At 54.1% G+C, this 18,298-nt stretch overlaps 7 protein-coding genes across 7 annotated transcripts; 2 read left to right on the forward strand and 5 right to left on the reverse strand.

The window, feature by feature from the left end:
- Positions 1-195: 195 nt before the first annotated feature.
- C8A04DRAFT_39009 (uncharacterized protein) lies at positions 196-3,762 on the reverse strand (the record flags this gene model as incomplete). Its single annotated transcript, XM_062784424.1, has 6 exons — positions 196-301; positions 970-1,916; positions 2,015-2,291; positions 2,322-2,465; positions 2,499-3,548; positions 3,647-3,762. 6 exons carry the CDS (start codon positions 3,760-3,762, stop codon positions 196-198), a joined length of 2,640 nt encoding a protein of 879 aa, XP_062634868.1.
- A 269-nt stretch (positions 3,763-4,031) lies between these two features.
- Positions 4,032-4,918, forward strand: C8A04DRAFT_39010 (uncharacterized protein; the record flags this gene model as incomplete). The annotated part of the gene is made up of 2 exons (XM_062784425.1): positions 4,032-4,465; positions 4,516-4,918. The coding sequence occupies 2 exons, from the start codon at positions 4,032-4,034 to the stop codon at positions 4,916-4,918; spliced, it is 837 nt and encodes a 278-aa protein (XP_062634869.1).
- A 625-nt stretch (positions 4,919-5,543) lies between these two features.
- C8A04DRAFT_30868 (uncharacterized protein) lies at positions 5,544-7,207 on the reverse strand (the record flags this gene model as incomplete). Its single annotated transcript, XM_062781548.1, has 3 exons — positions 5,544-5,630; positions 5,843-6,590; positions 6,675-7,207. The coding sequence occupies 3 exons, from the start codon at positions 7,205-7,207 to the stop codon at positions 5,544-5,546; spliced, it is 1,368 nt and encodes a 455-aa protein (XP_062634870.1).
- Positions 7,208-7,839: 632 nt separating this feature from the next.
- Positions 7,840-10,950, reverse strand: C8A04DRAFT_30869 (uncharacterized protein; the record flags this gene model as incomplete). Its single annotated transcript, XM_062781549.1, has 2 exons — positions 7,840-10,767; positions 10,849-10,950. The coding sequence occupies 2 exons, from the start codon at positions 10,948-10,950 to the stop codon at positions 7,840-7,842; spliced, it is 3,030 nt and encodes a 1,009-aa protein (XP_062634871.1).
- A 1,903-nt stretch (positions 10,951-12,853) lies between these two features.
- On the forward strand, positions 12,854-14,656 carry C8A04DRAFT_39011 (FAD dependent oxidoreductase-domain-containing protein; the record flags this gene model as incomplete). Its single annotated transcript, XM_062784426.1, has 3 exons — positions 12,854-13,402; positions 13,464-14,348; positions 14,408-14,656. 3 exons carry the CDS (start codon positions 12,854-12,856, stop codon positions 14,654-14,656), a joined length of 1,683 nt encoding a protein of 560 aa, XP_062634872.1.
- A 138-nt stretch (positions 14,657-14,794) lies between these two features.
- C8A04DRAFT_30871 (uncharacterized protein) lies at positions 14,795-15,843 on the reverse strand (the record flags this gene model as incomplete). Its single annotated transcript, XM_062781550.1, has 3 exons — positions 14,795-15,012; positions 15,088-15,711; positions 15,768-15,843. 3 exons carry the CDS (start codon positions 15,841-15,843, stop codon positions 14,795-14,797), a joined length of 918 nt encoding a protein of 305 aa, XP_062634873.1.
- A 630-nt stretch (positions 15,844-16,473) lies between these two features.
- Positions 16,474-17,736, reverse strand: C8A04DRAFT_39013 (protein RTA1; the record flags this gene model as incomplete). The annotated part of the gene is made up of 4 exons (XM_062784427.1): positions 16,474-17,209; positions 17,293-17,439; positions 17,546-17,645; positions 17,718-17,736. 4 exons carry the CDS (start codon positions 17,734-17,736, stop codon positions 16,474-16,476), a joined length of 1,002 nt encoding a protein of 333 aa, XP_062634874.1.
- Positions 17,737-18,298: the final 562 nt, after the last annotated feature.

The raw sequence follows: 18,298 nt of genomic DNA on the forward strand, positions 1-18,298 counted from the left end.
TACATAATCGTTGTGCTTACGTAACTGCCACGGACCCGTGGATCTAGTGGGCGCCACCCGTAACTACGTCATAACCGGTGACATAATCTTTACAACGTAATATCGTAGAAAAAAACAGATTCAGGCCGGTGAAGCACGGTCGGGCCAGGGCGCCCAGAATTCACAAAAAGGACCCAAGTACAGTGGAGACCGAAATCAGTGTCCGAAATTTTGATGTCGAAACAATCTTAGCACGGACCATTTTTCGATGAGTGGGGGCTTGCACACTGTGCTCGCCCATTGGCAACGTACTCGTACCAGCCTAAAAACAAAGAAAAAAAAGGCTGAACTAAGTTCATAACGCTAAGCCTAAACCGGGTCTGCCTTTCTCGGCGCTTACCTATATGAGGGACAGTGCCACTCGCGGCCCGTCAAATGAAGCCCCGAGGAAGAAGTTTCTAATACATATAACCGGCCAGTTTCACGAGATGGAAGGGCTCCCAAGCTGACCTCGGCAGTGACAGAAGCGAGTCAAGCGCTGATTAATATAAAGGTCCACTAAAAAGGTACGAGAACCTTCCCCCGGGCGCAGCACCCAGTATACCTTGAACGTGGCCCCTAAGACCCCGAGAAGGTGCAAAGATAAAAAGAAAAAGAAACTCAAAGTACCGTACGTTGCAGATCAAGTATAGCAGAGATATATAATTGAAAAGCTAAAAGACGAAGCTCATATCCTGCTACCGTCAAGTTAACCAACGCCCGAGAAGATACTTGCCTATACACGCTAGTTATAGCATGTCGCTCCCTCTTGATAAGTCCAACTGCAGGGTATGGAAAACTCGGCCCATAAAAATGACAACGCTGCCTGAAACAAACATAAATGAGCTCTGATAGTCTGGGTGGAGGTAGAGTAGCTCTTTGCCATTGTTAGTGATCCAAGACCTTGTGGCGGAAATGTGATGCGAACACCGGCAGTCGGAGTCAGGCAACTGTAAAATTCCCGAATCGGTAATAAGATGTTTACCACAAGAGGAAAAGGACAAAAACCGTAGAGTGGGTTTTTGGCCTTGCAACACATGCCGCTCGGCCCCTGTAGCCGCATCCCATACGCGGACCGTCTGGTCGTCAGAGCCCGATACGATGAGCCGGCCGTCCGGCGAGAAGGCGACGGCGTAGACCGACTTCGAATGGCCCCGGAGCACACGCCGCTCGGCCCCTGTAGCCGCATCCCATACGCGGACCGTTTTATCGCGAGAGCCCGACACGATAAGCCGGCCGTCCGGCGAGAAGGCGACGGCGCAGACCGAGTTCGAATGGCCCCGGAGCACACGCCGCTCAGCCCCTGTAGCCGCATCCCATACGCAGACCGTCTGGTCGTAAGAGCCCGACACGATAAGCCGGCCGTCCGGCGAGAAGGCAACGGCGCAGACCAAGTTCGAATGGCCCCGGAGCACACGCCGCTCGGTCCCTGTAGCCGCATCCCATACGCGGACCGTCTCGTCGTTAGAGCCCGATACGATGAGCCGGCCGTCCGGCGAGAAGGCGACGGCGTGGACCGACTTCGAATGGCCCCGGAGCACACGCCGCTCGGTCCCTGTAGCCGCATCCCATACGCGGACCGTCTGATCGTAAGAGCCCGACACGATGAGCCGGCCGTCCGGCGAGAAGGCGACAGCAGAGACTGGACTCGGATGGCTTAGCATCTGCAAATGCGCACTCCAGTCTTCTGAGAGTGCCGGTGCATGTACGATCCACTTAGGGAGATGCCGCATGTAAAGCCGCCGAATAATACTCGCTTCGGGACTAAACACAAGAGCGGAGCAGTATAACTGAAGCGGAGCCTCCTCGATAATTGAGCTGTGGCTTCGTAGGAACCGCTTTGCATCGTAAACCACTGCTCCTAGAGTCGGAGGATTTTGTGCACGTTTAGGCAGGAGCTTGGTGTTCAAGTTGCTAATGAGGCCTCGGAATCTGGTCGTGGTGCTCCTCTTCCTCCTGTTAGCTGCGGGACAGAGTAATAGTTGGGCATACCTACAGGTAATCTCATTTCTAGAAGCTGGAGCATAGCAATCCCATCAGCCAGCCGACCAATTAAGGCGAGTGTCTCCAGCCAGAAGAGGAAGCGAGCCTCGAAAAATTCCGCGATACCACGGTGCTCTTGAAGGTCGACATCGCTCCGCTCGAGATGATAGACCCAGTACCGACAGGCGTACTGGACACTGAATGGAATATTCTTATTCACCTCTGACCTGAGAACGTCGCCAACTCGGATTCCTGGCCATCTAAGGCCGCTCATATCTCGGTGGAGACAACTGGACATAACCCTCAGACAGCATTCGAACAGGTGTCGGTGTGCCTCCGTAGCGTCGATGCAAAACGTCGTGTTGGGACATCTCTGTGAATCCAGCAAAAATTCGCGGAAGGAGGGGTGAAGAAGCCGGATCAGCCTGCCCTCTTCTTCCGGGACATCAAGGAGTGAGTGAAGGCTGTCCAGCGGCCATACAATCGTTTCCTTAGACTGGTTGAGTAGTATAGCAAGGCTCGCAGGCGAAAGAGCGTCGAAGAGCACGGCAATGGTGCCCATGACACGTTGGAAGAGTTCTCGCATCCTAGCCATCTCCTCAGGTTCAAGATCGGCGGTTAGAGAGTACTCCAGCACCATCGTATACATCTGGTCCAGCTCCGTCCCCGCTCCGGCCGGCAACCGCTCGGCGGAAACCAGACGAGCAAGCCGATTGCCGGCAAGAGGCCCTCCCGCGCGGACAAAGCGACATACTGTCGCAGCATAGATGAACAACCCACAGGACTTCTGGACCAGCGTCTGGATCGCGTCGTTAGAGAGAGACGCCGCGTTAAGATAGTAGGTCCGCGCTATTTGACGGAGTTGGTACTTGTAATAGATAGCTAGGTCCTGATCGATAATTGACTGTTCGATATTGTGGAGGATGAAGTCTTGATGCGTATCTGTAGAGATATCGCCAAAGCCGATGTTGATCGGCTGGTCCGGCCTGCTAGTGACGAATATTCTTAGGTCGACGTGCTCGACGGCCCCCGCGGCTGCAAGGCATCGAATCAAGAGCGAGACATCGTCGTTGTTATCACACTCGTCCAGGGCATCTATGACGATGGCCAGCGGGTGAGGGAACGCCTCCTTGCTCAGCTGCGCCAGCGGCTGCAGGATAAGCCTCTCCCACTGGTCGTACAAGCCGAGCCCGTGGATGCGGTGAGTAGCAGCCGCAGCATTAGCAATGTGCCTACGCAGTTGCGGCGACGCCTCCGCAAGCTGGACGGCGATCGTCGCGGCGAACCTGCGTGTAGACGCAAGATCGCCCCCGCCCCTCGAGAAGAAGAAGCTCGCGCCGAGCCGCTTCTTATTGTTATATTCGCGGGCCACCGTCAGCGCGATCGTCGACTTGCCGGTGCCTGCCCAGCCCTTGAGCCAGTATATGTGTTTGTTGCCGCCGCCGTCAGCCCAGCTCCTGATCTGTGTGAGGACGTCGCGGCGCGTGTTGGGGAGACAGGTCGCCACATGTTGCTTGTTCGCCGCGTCGAAGGATGCTTCGGGGAGGCTGTCGAGGCGTTCGAGCGATCGTTCTGAGGACGTGTCGGTGGAATCGTCTGGAGAGAGTCAATTGTTGTTCTATCTACTGTCGGCGTGCAACTAGACGTTGGCTCACGGTTGATGGTAACGGGCCCGTTGACGTAACCCTGGAACAGCAAGCCGCCATGGGAAGCTTCCGTGTTGCCGAAGTGCTGCTCCACATGTGGCCCCGCCTGTGCCATTGCGCTTGTTCAATGCGAACACCAGCAGATGCAATACTGAGAAGAATAATCTTTGCCGCCAAGACCAACGGGCCACCGGACGAAAAGGGACCAAGATGATGGCTATCGGCACGAATCTCCCGTCGCACAAGCCGCTGAAGAGAACACGTGTGCGGGGTAGGTGATACTGTGCCGTCCGCTCCAGCTGAGCAGCCATAAAACAACTCATTACAACTTGCCAACTTGCCAAATGCGAACCAAAGCCAGTCCGACGTCCTGTTCCGTAGGCCATGGATCCTCTTAGTGTCACTGCTAGTGTTATAGCCGTTGCGACTGCCACGTTACAGAGCGCCAAGGCGGTCTACGACATTGTCGATGGACTTATGGATGCGCCACATTCCGTTTCGCAAAGCAAGAGCCTTCTCTCCCAAATCCAGACAACCTTAGGCACTCTGACACGAACACTCGAAACCAACTCAGCATCCGGTGCGGTTGATCCTGTTCTCAAGGAGATAGGGCTCAACAAGACGCTGGAGTCGACACAGTCCCTTTGCCAAGAATTCGCGATTACCTTGACAAGATTTACCAGCCATTCAACGGATTTGCGTTTCAGCACGCGCGACAGATTCATTGTGCAGTTTAACGAGTCGAAGATAAAGAGACTGAATAGGGACTTAGCCGACTGTCAGAGGACAATAACGATGGTTTTCTCCTCGATTACGCTGTACGGTCTCCCACCGCTGAAACTAACGAGTTCTACTGACACTGGAACAGTATCATTTCCTACCTCGCATCCGGGAATATCGATCAGCTTCGGACTCAATTCGACACACAGGAGCGGGCTCTGGCCGACCTAGGCGCACAATTATCCACGAGAGAAGCAGAATCACAAGCCAATGACGACAGCACAGCCGCTGATGAAGATTCGAGCGCACAGTTGACGGCTAGCCTTCGAGATGTCTGCCAAAAGACTCTGTCGGCAACCCGCGTACGGCGAACCGGGCAGAAGTTTAGTGATATGAAGACAGACGACCACTCGGTCGCTATGCAAGGGATAGTTGGTGTGGCACAGCCAGATGTGGACCAGTCGTTCGGCAGCCTGACGACAACCACGAGCAGCCGCGCATTTCAAGGTCAAATGGATTCAAGCTCTTTTGGCAAGCTCTTCAGCAAATGATGAGATTTTTGCCTCTATAACGACAATTTGCTATTAGCCGCGGTTTTGGAACTTGCTTATCTTGACTGTAATGTCGTTGATATTTAAGTGGCTAATACTCAACTGAGCAGTCGTTTCCTATAACAGCTGAGGCAAGTTATCTGTAAAATATAGGTTGTATTTCATCAACAAAAATAACAACGTCTGTGCTGATGAGAAATATAAAGGAATGCTGTGCGGAACCAGTCTAATTAACGCACTCTAGCTTATTATCTAATCCTTTGAGTCTGTTTATGCGGCTGGATAGCATAGAGCTGTATGGTTGGCGTGACTAACGGATGGCGCTTAGCTGCACTCGACCTGTGTAATTCCGCCTATGTGAACTCTTCATCCTGCTTATACGGTAGGAGATTCGTCCTCGTTATCTTCGTCCGACGGCCGGCATATCCCAGTTGCAAATCACTCGTATCCGCTGGTACTGCGTCAACCCTTGCAAATAGCGCAGGCGCGACAATATGGAGCAGCACTTCGGTGATTGTCACGGCGAGGCGCTGCCGAAGAGGGATGGAGCCGCAAGCAGCTATCTCAATTGACTAAAGACAACAAGTACGAGGAAGGAAAGGAGAAAGGGCTAAGGTATGTGCCGTCACAGTATACGGAAGCTTGCGATGGCGGCTTGCTCCTCCAGAGTCATGTAAGCGTTGAAAACGGCTGATAGCTCATACGAATGAGGCTTAGCGTTATTAGTTTAGTTCCGTCCTCTTCTTTTATCTTATATTTTTTTTTGGCCGCCCCGGTACATAACGAATTGGGGAAGCACAGTGTGAAATTTCCCCACTCGCGAAGGTGATCCGTGCTAAGATTATTTCGACATTAAAATTTTGGACACTGATTTCGGTCTTCACTGTACCTAGATTCATGTACACGTTTGCCATCAGCGCCTACATTGTCGGCCCGCCGATGCGGCCAATATAGAGATGGGCCGTTCGGATCGTCGTAATACATCCGCCGATTCCGACCAGTGTCACCACTCGAGGTCCACTCATCATCATACACCAGCCAAAACCCCCCCTCAGGTCCCGGTACACCAGCCGGCATGGTAAACGGATACCACACGTAAAACCCCCCCGCTTGCTTCCCTTCAAACTCCTGTCCGCCTTCCGGTCGACAACCGTCGATGGCTTCGAACAACTCCCGGCTGTACCACCTTTGCGTATTGGGCATGGGCACGACAAACTGCTCTAGCTTCGGCATCTGCGACCCCATGCGCATCAGGCCCCGAAACAGAAACCCCTCCATCTCCTCGCGCTGATTGGGCTGCAACCCGGGGTGGCGACTCAGTCCGATTCTGCTGGACGGCCGCCATTCCAACCGGCGTACGTTGGGGAACGCTTTGGGGATGAACTCCACCATGGTTGTGAACGCGTCGACGGCGGTGTTGTTACGCGAGGCCGGCGTGTAGGGTGAGGCTGGCGTGTACGGCGAGGGGGGCGTGTGCGACAGAAAGTTCTTTACGGACCAGATGACGAGGGAGGAACTGATGTAGAGAGAGGTGATGAGTTGGAAGCTGGCGTCGATCAATCGGTTGGTGGTGGGTTCGAGCACCTGCTGTTTGATGAGATACAGGTAGTCATCTTCGTTGTCGAAGACGAGCCCGTTGGTGGCGAACAGGACTTGGACCACCTCGGGGTAGCTGCACAACGTTGATTAGTCCCTAGTTCCTACATAACATGGCATATACCATGGATAAGTTAAAAACAAGGTAATTAACACCTACGCTCGCTTGCAGCAGAGAAACACCCCCATGACACCCAGCCGCGCATCCTCCGGTATCACGCTACCGTGCGGACCGACCCCTCCTTTACCATCATACATATCCCCCTTGCAACACCCATCCGCAAAGTGCCTCTCACGCCAAACTGCCGAAAGAGAGCCCAGAGCCGGGTTGGTCAGCGCAAACGGCGGTTTGGTCACGTCCTGGTGACAGAAACAGATATGCCAGGACGGCCGCTTCAGGGAATATGGCCCACGCCAAGTCCCAGCCAGACCGAATTTTCGGTCGAGTTTCATGCCTGGCATGGTGCGTCCTGTGCGGCGGCGCGAGGGGAGTTCAAAGAGGGCTAGGCGCAGGTATTCACGGCGTGATAGCCACTTGCGGTTGAGGCCGACACTCATGTGGATGGCGCGGTCGCCGAAGGCTTCGCGCCAGATCTGGTTGCGGAGTTCAGAGGGGAGTTGGAAGAGGGGGGATTGGGATTGCGGGTGGGGTGGTTTTGGTTTGGCTTTGCGGGATAATTTGAGGGGTGACATGGTGATTTGGTGTTGCGATGGTGTGGAAGATTGGGTTGTTTGTTGTTGATGTTGTGTGTTGTTGATGTTGTGTGTTGTTGATGTTGTGTGTTGTTGAAGCTGTCAAGGTGGGAACGAATGATGAGTTAAAGAGGAGGTTGAGAAAGCAGCCAAAATAGGTATAATTATCGGCGGGGTTGTGCATATTAAAGTCAGCCTCACACAACATGCGATTCATGGATATGCACATGACCACAAACACGAGTATCAACATCGCAAACCAACTTAACCAAGAACCAACTCGAAAAGAAAGATTCCAGCACGAGTTCCTTGGGCCGGGATGAATGACGCCCCCTTTCACTCACGTCAAAGGCACCAACATTTAACCTCGGTTTATTCAGAAATCATCGATAAATTATTTAGTCTAAGCTAGCGCTTTGGTGCTGAATTCCTCCGTCCTGACCCTACTCACCACCCAAATCCCATGTCCCGAAAGTAAAAGCGAAAAGTCTACGCTGTGGAAAAAAGTGCAATGCCAATGCCGATGCAAATGCAAATGCAAGGAGTGATCCCAACCATCAGATCAACCCAAATACCCCCGCCGTCCGATGCTTTCGCCCGATCTCCGGATGGTTTATAAGCCATCAAATCGCCTACTCCCGGTTGTCCTCTTTCTGTGAGTTCTCAGCCTCACCGTCCTTGGCTTCACCACCATTGTCGTCTTGTTCCTTCCCCCCCGCGGCGGTGGCCGTTTCGATCACCATTCCATCACTCTCCAATTCATCACGGCCACTCTCATCAACCACCATCCCATCAACCTGCACCCCATCGACCTCCATGTCATCACCATCTCCTCGATCCTCCCCATGCTCATCCCCCCCCTCACGACCCTCCCCATCACCTCGGTCCCCCCCCTCGGGAGTATCCTCCCTCACCTCCTTAACCCCCCTCCACCCCCTAACAACGGCCTTCATCCTCGCAAGCGCGACATACTGCCCCGCCAACTGCCTATCCAACCTCTCCATCTGCTTCTCAATCTCATCCCTTTCCTTCCGTGCCCTCTTCAACTCACACGTCATACGCTCTTGGTCCGCGGCGTGTTGGGCAGATTTGCTGGCTAGGGCTGTGTTGAGGGCTTCGAGGGTTGTGTTGGCTGCTTCGAGGTTTAGGGCGCGGGTCTTTGAGAGGGTGGGGGAGGGTTGGGCTTGGGGGTTGGGGGTGTTGAAGGGGGCGTTGGGGGTTGGTTGGGAGTTGACGGGTTGAGTGCATTGGATAGGCGTGATCGGCACTGGGGCCGAGGCAAGTGCTGGAGTAGGTTGCTTAGACTGGGCCTTGAGAAAGTCCAGTTCGGCGGTATAGGCGTTGAGATTCTGGTTCATCATACCAATGGTAGTCTCATGCGTTTCGTTTGTGCGCTGGAGCTGCTTGTTCACAGCCGTGAGCTCCGTCAGTTGCTGGTGCAACTCCTGCAGTTCCTCCTCGCGTGCCGTGAGACCTTCCTTATAATGTGACATTTCGGCGTTCAGCGAGGCGATGGTGCTCTGTAGTTGCTCGATCTGGGCCTGTTTAGTGGCCGTCTCTTTCTTCTTCTCCTCCTCCAGCACGACCCGCAGTTTCTCAATCTCGGCAAGATGTGCGTTGGCATCAAACTGGAATTTGGCTGCCGCGCTCCGGACAGCTTCCAGGTCTTCTCTCATGTCGTCGGCTTCCTGCTGTTGCGTGATGATTAGGCTGTCTTTGTGTCTCACATCGTCTTCACGCTGCGCCAGTTTGGCTTTGAGTTGCTCCATGACCTCGTCATCTTTGACAACGAGCTCAACCTTCTGGTCGACCCTGGGAGAACCCTGGGAAGCATTCGCCGAGATTGTCCCTGGGTCCTGGCCGAGTCTAGCAAGCTGCTGACGCATCTCAGATTCCCGTGCCTTGGCCTTTCTAACAACGTTGGTGTACTCGGCGCGGAGAGCGTCGTTCTCGCGCTGCAGGCGGGAAACGGCCTCGCGGTAGTGGTCGGTGTCGCGCTGGAGGTTGATCAGCTTATGGTCTGCGGCGCGAGAAATGGCCGTCCAGCGGTGCTGGTCCATATGTAAGGACGATGCGATTCTCTTTTGTTCTTCGAGGAGGGTTCTCACATTCTGAAGCTCGTTCTGGAGCTGCGAAACTGTGGTTTCGGACTGTTGTTTCTCGTGCTGGAGGGTTGAGATCATGCTGTGGTAGGCAGCCAGCTTTTGTTGGTTGAGTCCTTCCTGGTCGGCCGCGTGGACGCCTAACTGCTGGTTCTGCCGCTCATAAGCAACAAGCGTTTCCTGCAACTCCTCCAGCTTCTTCTGCAAGCCCTGGACCTCGGCTAAACGGCCCTGGGACTCCTGCAGAAGGGTGTTCCGCTCAGTATGGAGATTATTAATGATCTCGCGGGTTTCAGCAGCGGCATTGCCCTGCTCAGCGGCGGCCAGCTGATCTTGCACCAGGGCCAAATCCCGGTTGACCTTCTCCAAGATCTCCTCAGAGCGCGCCAGCTGCTCCTCCTTCATCCGCAGGATGTCGGCGGTGTCCTTGCGCTTTGCTGCCATCGCGACTAGACCCTGTCGGACTTTCTCCTCCGCGTCTTTGCACCGGTTCTCGAGCTCAGCCAGCTGCTCGTCCCGGACACTCAGGGTGTTCTTGGTCTCAATCCAACGGGCCTGCATGGCTTGTAACTCCTCTTCAGCTTGGGTACGTGAGATGATGGCGGCGTCGAGTTGGGTCTGGGGATCAGCCACAGTGTGGTGGGTGTTGGTGTTATCCGGGGCTGCGGTGCGGGCTATGGTGAGTTCGTCAGACAAGAGTTGGATGCGGGTCTCGTGCTGCCGGATAGTCTCCGTGGTCTTATTGTGCTGTGCAGTGAGATCCTCCAGCTCCTTGGTGAGGGAAGCGACCTTACTATAGGCTTCAGCGAGGTCCTTTGCCTGCGAAGTGGCCACGTCACGCAGTCGACCGATCTCATCGGTCCCACCCTCGGTGATGGTTCCGTGATCAACCATCTCAACATGTCCGCTTTGTTCCTGATCACGGGCCGGGTTTGAAGCCTCGTGTCCTGAAGCCACGTCATTCCCCAGTTTGTTAGAAAGAGCCGTGTTCAGACGCGTCTTCAAGTCCTTGCAACTGGCCTCGAGGTCCTTCTTCTCAGTGGTCAACCTCTCCATCTCGAGCTGCAGTGGCATAGACTGCGCTGCGAGACTGGCTGCCCATGACGCGTCCTGGTCGTCCATGATTGTTTGAAGCTCCCGGGCGCGCGTCTCTGACTCATATCGGAGGCGCCGCTCCGATGCCAGTTGCTGCTGTAGAGTCTCAACATCCGCGGGCATCGCGGACGGCGTCACGGTAGAACGCGTGGGTGATTGATTGACATTGCGCGCCGGTGTCGGCGACGACTTCGCTGTTGTTTTCTCGACCTTTTTCTTCTCCTTTTGCCGGCGTGCCTCTTCGTGATCCGAGCCAGTATCAGACAGCACAATGGCCGTCTCGGCGGTATTGCTTTTCACCTTCCTGGGGCGGCCACGCGGTCTCTTGGCCGGTGGTCCGGCGGGTTTCGCGTTTGCCGATTGCTTCGCTGGGTTAGCACTGGGAGACAAAGGAAGGAGCGGGAACAAAGCGATCACTGATTCGGGGCTGTCTGATTCACGCACCTTCTCTACCTTGGGTTCCCGGGAACGGGCACGCTTGCTGCCTGCAACCACAATGCAGGACTCGTCGTGGTCAGAGTCGCCATCGAGGACTATTGTTGCCATTTTGCCTCGGATACCTTTGGCACCGGATGGTTGTAAAAAGGTAGGGTTGGGTTGAAGATTGCTGGTGGTGAAATCCCTTGAGCAGGGAAGAAAAGAAGGAAAACGGTTGCTGGATGTAAGGATCGATTGTGGGTGAAAAAATCGCGGGGTTCTTTGGTTGTGGGAGATAAAATAAGGCAACTGTGCCAAACTGGCAACAATGATGGTAAAACCAGAGAGTTGCTCCAAGTGCAGGTGCCTGTAGCGAAAGGGAACTTGGGAAGGTTGTGCACAAGGCTTTGATGAGAATGATGAATTTGGTCTTTGGTTTAAATGTGTTCCATGTGGATATATCCCCACGACTGAACAAGTAACCTGATCGAGTGTGTTGTGGAAATGGTATGAGAGGTGGGAATTGGGTGCAACTTAAAACCCTTCTCCTCCAACGGTTGACCTGCGTAGGCGGAACTTGTGAGAAAAACGCAGTCGGCTGTGGAAGTGGTTGTCGGTGAGAGCCTTTCGGAACATGACTGGGAGGAGATCTAGCGGGTGATGGAAGGGCGCTATTGCCAGAAACTCTTCCCGGGAATCGAAATAGCGATGCTGGTCACAGTGGAAAACTTTGAGGAACGTAGATCATTCTTAAGCACGTCCCAGGGGAGGATGGTGACTGAGAGAATTGCGCTGGCCAACCAAGATGTTCAGGTGTGGTTCATCATGTGCGGGGCAAGAACTGCCAAAACCCAATCTCGTGGTGTTCTCTGATTTGATTGTCTAAGCTAGGTGTGGTGAACCGCCAGTGGAAGGTAAAATCCAAAGGAGTTGAGTAAATAGGTCTGACGAAAAAGAGGCAGAAATATCTTGCATTGAGGTCTGAAAGCTTGAGATTGGGTAACGGATGCCGGTGGAGATCAAGAATAAACCGGCGAGAAGGAAGAACATAGCTGTCAGCAGGTTGGGTACAGTAACAAAGAGAGCCTCGGTTCTGCCAACTTTTGTCTCGAGACCGCATGGAATCCGCCATTTATTTCCCATAGGGCTTGGACAAAGCCACCCATAGGTAGTGGGACAGGATGTTTTCCTTCACGAATTATTAAAGAGGGTTTGTATCTACTACGAACGAATCTCAGGATCACATCTGCTGTAATTTCTCATACATTCACATTTTAACCATGAAATTATGGTTCGCCGCTCAACATTAGCATACCATTATCCAACATCGGGGACTCAGGTTTGGTGGTCCTTCATGAGAGGGATCAATCATTTATGATTTATCTGGTGTGCCAACAAGAGCAAACATATTACATGGCTTTTCGAAGTCGCAAGCCTTAACTTTCAGTCTCACGCGAATCTTATTATTTCCGTTCTTATCTCTGGTTTTGTATAAACGCAGACTTATGCTGGTGTGCACACCTGAGAGAATGGGCCGTGGTTAAATTGTATGAAGTGGACTTCACGACCGCGAAGATTAGGTGTTGTTTCACAAAAACTCAGAGTATCACGGTGATTCCTCAAGCCTTCCCCTTGAGCCAGCTAGGAAGTATCAATCGCTCACAATATTCACCAGCCAGTCGCTAAGCATTTCTATCCTCTAGTATAATTACAATTTGCAACGACGTACTCTCAGGCAACCGTCAGGGGTGTAAATGGCAGGTGGTCAATGATGCAGAGAAATGGTGACGTCAAGCCACCATAAATCAACGCATCACGACTCCTTACACTCAACCTGGCCGGCAGGCCAACTAGTAACTGGGTTTTGAAACTGGTGACGCCGAGGAAAACAGCGATTTATAACCCGGCGCTTCCCCGAAATCTTTGTGTTGCGACCCTTCCCCAAAACTTCATCCTCTTCACCCGATCCCACAACCACCAAGCAAACCAACATCAGACAAACTCACACACCATCAACATCCCAACACCCACCATGACAAACCCATCCCCCTCCCAATACCTCCACACCTCAGGCGCCACCAACCCCGTCTGGACCCTCCACCAACCCTACACCTCCCACCCGCGCTTCCCCCAACTCACCACCTCCGTCACCACCCCCTCCCACTCCCCCACCATCGTCATAATCGGCGCCGGCATCGCAGGCATCCAAACCGCCTACGAACTCATCCTTCGCAACCACAACAACTACCGAATCGTCCTCCTCGAAGCGCGGGACGTCCTCTCCGGTGAATCAGGCCGCACCTCCGGCCACCTAACCAACGACCTAGACGACGGGTATGTACAAATCGCCAAGAAGCATGGTGAGAAGGGAGCGAAGCTGGCAGCGGAGAGTCATGCGTGGGCGAGGGATAGAGTGGAAGAAGTGGTGAGGGAGTTGGGGATTGAATGTGAGTTTCGGAGGGTGAGGGCTTATGATGTGAGTCAGTATTGTAGGGGGGAGGAGGGATATGAGGGGGAGATGGGGGAGTTGAGGGGGGAGGCGGAGATGCAGAGGGGGTTGGGGTTGGAGACGAGGTTTGAGGTGAGTCCATTACCTACCTACTTATTATTAAGAGAGAGATAGGACGAACTAACACAAACAGGAAAACCTGACCGTCCGCGGATGGAACGGCAAACCAGACCAACGCGGCGGAATGATCTCCGAAAACCAAGCAACCTTCCACCCAACCCGATACCTCGCCGGCGTGCTGGCCTGGCTCAAGACCCAGCCCAACTTCAGCTGCTACACCCGCACGCGCGTGACCAACATCCAAGAACAAGGCATCGAGGTTCTGGGCCTGGGCCACAAATCCGTCGTGGTCACCACCGAAGCGGGCCACACCATCCACGCCGACTACGCCATCGAAGCGACCTGCATCCCCTTACAAAAGCTCTCGGTGGTGGCCGAGCTGGAGTTCTTTCGCTCGTACTGCATCGCCGTGCGTGTGCCGCGGGGTAGTGTTGAGGATTGTCTGTTGTATGACAACGCGGAGGCGTACAAGTATGTGCGGTTGACGGCGTGTGATGAGAAGGATGACTATCTCGTCGTAGGTGGGTGTGACCATAAGGTTGGGCAGGCCGAGACGCTGCCGCGTTTCGAGGAACTGGAGAAGTGGACGAGAGAACGGTTCCCGCAAGCGGGGAAGACGGATTACAAATGGAGTGGACAGATTTTCGAGCCGGTAGATTACATGGCGTTTATTGGTAAGAATCAGGGGAATGACAAGATCTTTATTGTGACGGGGGATTCTGGCGATGGATTGACGCATGGAGTGTTGGCTGGACGGTTGATCGCCGACGAGATCGAGGGGAAGCCGAACGAGTGGGCGTCGCTGTACAATCCTAAACGACTCGGGAGTATCGCCAAGTCTCTACCGACGATGATCCAGCATGATGTGCAGATTAACATGCAGTACAAGAGGTTCCTGCAGTCGGATATATCCGATATTGAGGACCTAGCCCCAGGTTGTGGCGGTGTGTTGAACACGGTATGTTCCCCCTTCGACAATTTCCCCGGTTTTATTTACTTACATCACGGGGACTCCAGGGAACCAGCAAGCCCTTGGCTGTGTACAAAGACGATAGGGGTGAAGTAACCACGTACAGCGCGCTGTGTCCACATATGAAGGGTGTGGTGTGTTGGAACCACGCCGAGAAGAGTTTTGACTGCCCGGTTCACGGCAGCCGGTTCTCTGCCAACGGGATCTGTCTCAGCGGCCCTGCTAAAATGAACCTTTCCCCGGCCGACAAGAAAGCCGCTGCAGACCAGGAGTATGACTCGGGGAAGGAGGTCTGAACAAGGATCAAACGTGACGGTTCCATTCCACCAATATCCATGTATTCTATTCATCGTTTACGAGGAGTTGCATATGCCAAGATTTACACAACGTTGTTTTCCTCCTTTCCTATCCGGCGTAAAGAACATCCGTGCCTTTTAGTACGAGGATCGCATGACAGCCGACCGGCCGCCATCAGGCATGATGACGGCCCCGCTGGTGTACGATCCAGCCCGTGAAGCGAGATACAGCACTGTGCCTGCCATCTCTTCGTCGCCCCCAAATCTTCGGGACGGCATAAACCCCGGATGATCATATGGCTCCTTGCTCGGGTCTCGGTCACCGATCATCCCTGCAGCCAACTCGGATGGGAACACTGTCAACAAGTCAGCATCGCCACTCTTGACTTCGGGTTCAGTTGCTAAAAGGACAAGCAAAAAGGAGAACTTACATCCCGGGGCTAGAGCATTCGCCCGAATCCCATACACGGCCAAATTCGAACTCACTTGCTTCGTCAACTGCAAAATCGCTGCCTTGCTCCCCAGATACGCCGGCGACGAGATATGCATCCGACTAAACGCCGCAACACTGCTCGTGACAATCACCTGGCTCTGCACACTCGGCACATCACTCCCCTCCACTAACGGCTTCCCAAACCCTTCACCCTTCACCGCGCGTTTGTTCCCTTCATCCAACAACTCCAAGAACGCCAAAATCGTGAAATACGCCCCCGTCACATTCACATGGAGCGTGTTCGTTGTCTCGGCCATCGCCTCGGCGGTGAACGTCTTTGCGCGGACTTCTGCGAGCGGCACATCTGGGTGGCCGGTGAATCCTGAAGGTGGGCCGCCGACACCGCTGTTAGCGACGAGCAGGTTGATGTAACCGGCGTCGGCGGTGACTTTGTCGACTGCGGCCTGGAGTGAGGCATGGTCCGTGACATCGGATTGGATGGGGACAAAGATGTCCGGGAATTCGGCCGCGGCGGTCTTTAGGACGTCGAGACGGCGACCGAGAATGTAGACGCGCTTGGCGCCATTGGTGGCGAGGGCACGAGCGATGGTGAGGCCGATTCCTATGGGGATTAGAAGGGTGGACGATGGTTGAGCGGACTAGGGGTTGGGGGGTTACCTGTGCCACCACCGGTGATGGCCGCGACGATGCCATCGACACGGAAGAGGGAAGCTGCACTGATGTTGGATGTCATAGTGGGCAGATGCTTGTTGACGAGCGGGGCAAGATATGGAATCTCGTGATGATTGACCGGAGTGGACGTGAGTTCTTTCTTTGAAGGCTACTTCTCTTTATCTTTCGGCCGGAAGAATTGGGGGAGATATGTAAAGATGCAAAAGTACCTAAAGACTCGAATCGTATTACTGAGCAAGCTGATAAATCCGGCCGCACCTGCAGTGTGAGTTCTCAACCTTACAATTGGGGAAGCGGCGACCGATTCTTAACGCCGGAAACCCCGGCTCCCTCGGGAAACACCTTCTCTGGCAAAGTTGGGGGACGCATATTTGTAGCCCGATACTGGATAGCTGCTGCCCAACCAAATTGACCCGACGCGGTGATACCATTTTCGTGCGGAGAGTATTGTCGTATCGGAACCTTTCGGGTTTCAGAACCTGCATTCCGCTTTCGGCTGCAACAATCGCTGCAGTCTGAAGTCTGTGTACTTGCAGGCCGGGAAGTTGTGGGGAGTTCCGCAACTCCGAGTGATCTGGATAGAGCCGACGCGATGAAAGCGAAAAACTCGTGTATTGTGAAAAAACCAAACCAAAGTTTCCTGCTTTCCTTGTCTCTAATCCCGATAAATGTCGAGTAAATAATACCTGAATCAAGCCACCCCTGCCCTCCGAACACGCCCCCCCATCTGATACCCATTCGACTCCCAAAACTTCTTCTGGTGCCCATCCGTCGTCCGCAACGTCGCAAACGGATTAAAAATCGTCTCCGTCTTCGACCGCGAATCCTTCCACCCGGGCCCCTTAATCACCGTCCTCCCGTCCTGCGCCAAATACAACCTCGAATCCCCAGGCAAGTGCCCAGCCGGATGACTCAAATTCCACACCACCACCCCAACCAACATCAGCGCCGCATCAAACACCAAAAAATACCACTCAAACCGCACCACCGGATCCAAACTCATCGGATCCACCCCCTTCCGCGACGCCGGCACCCCAAAGTGCTCCGCCATCCGGTATATCGTCCGCCCAAACACCATCAACATACTCGCATACGCCGTCATCAACGGCCGGGCGACCCTTTTGTTCCGCATGATCCTCCCGCGGTGGCACGCCGCGTGGTAGGTGCCGGCGAGCAGGAAAAACACGACCGTCACCAGCAGCTGCAGGACTAGGGAGGCTTTCGTGAGCGTGTCGCCGACGCTGATCGATTTATCGGGTGCCCCGCGGTCGGTTAGGTAGGCGATTCCCGCGATTGTGAGCAGCTCGGTCACGGCGGTCAGGGCGGAGAAGATGACGACCATGCGGGAGGGGTGCAGCGGCGCGTGGTAGGGGACGAAGTAGAAGAGGCGGGTTAGGGTGAGGTGGTTGGCTAGGGCGAGGATGGGGCTGCAGCAGTGTTAGCCTGCTTGTACGAAGGTAGTTTCCGACTGATCATGGGTAGATCGTGGCTAAGAACAGAGGGCGCATACGGAGAGGCATAGATTAGCAGCAGACTGGCCGTGTAAATCTGCGGGTCATCGTAGTGGAATGCGCCATAGCTGCGCGTGGCGTATCCCGCTGTGAGGAGGGCACAGAAGAAGGGGAGGAGGCTGCTGATGCTCCAGGAGCGGTAGTAACTGGACATGTGTGTCGCTCTGTTAGAGATCTGGGTCGTTGAAGCGTTGTGAAGGGCGCCTCAATTGTGACCGGGGTCAATCGTAATGAGGTAGGTCAATCACTCACAAACACTGGCCGATATGAGCCAGCCCCGAGACGGCAAAAGCCGCGGCAAAAAAAATGGAAGCGCCTTGGTTAGGCGCGTAAAAGTAGACGCTATTCGCGACTGTGTTCGCTCATGGTGGTTAGTAATGTTCGATCGGTCGTAGTGTTTCGGAGCGGGGGCGCGCGTAATTACCGGGACGACCGTCCGACATGATTTCGTGCGCCGACCGTGTCGACGGCGAGTAAAGCCTGAAACTCAATTGTCGACCAAAGAAAACACAACCATGGCGTCCGCGACGCTCAAGTTCGACGCATCAAAACGTCGAGATGTTGAGAAAAAAGTATCGTCCTATTCCCGACACAGCCGAAAGTTCCGGAACACGGAAGTTGGGGGTCGCGTGCAGGGGTTGCAAGCGGAAGAGGCTGTGTTTGGTGTTTGGGCCAACCAGAACACCAGAAATTGAGGACTTGGCAGCGAAGGAGCCTTTTGTCGTTCGTCCTTTCCACGTTCGGGTAAAACGTGGCAGGTTGAGACCCAGAAAGTCTGGTCGCGATCCGTTCATCTCGGGACCAGTTCTCGGGAAGATTTAAAAGTCCGCGATGGCCGAAACTTTATTGCTCTACTAGAATTTTGGCGGTGAAGACATGCTCCGTCTACTATAGTACGCGATATTGTTGTTGTTGGCAGTATTACACCTGTATTACCGTGTAATCATCTCGCCCAATAAATGTCATGATTCCCCCAACACCAATTTTTATTTCCAAAATTACCTC

This window comes from Dichotomopilus funicola, assembly GCF_033296635.1.
Source record: "Dichotomopilus funicola strain CBS 141.50 unplaced genomic scaffold C8A04scaffold_57, whole genome shotgun sequence".
Lineage (NCBI taxonomy): Eukaryota > Fungi > Ascomycota > Sordariomycetes > Sordariales > Chaetomiaceae > Dichotomopilus > Dichotomopilus funicola.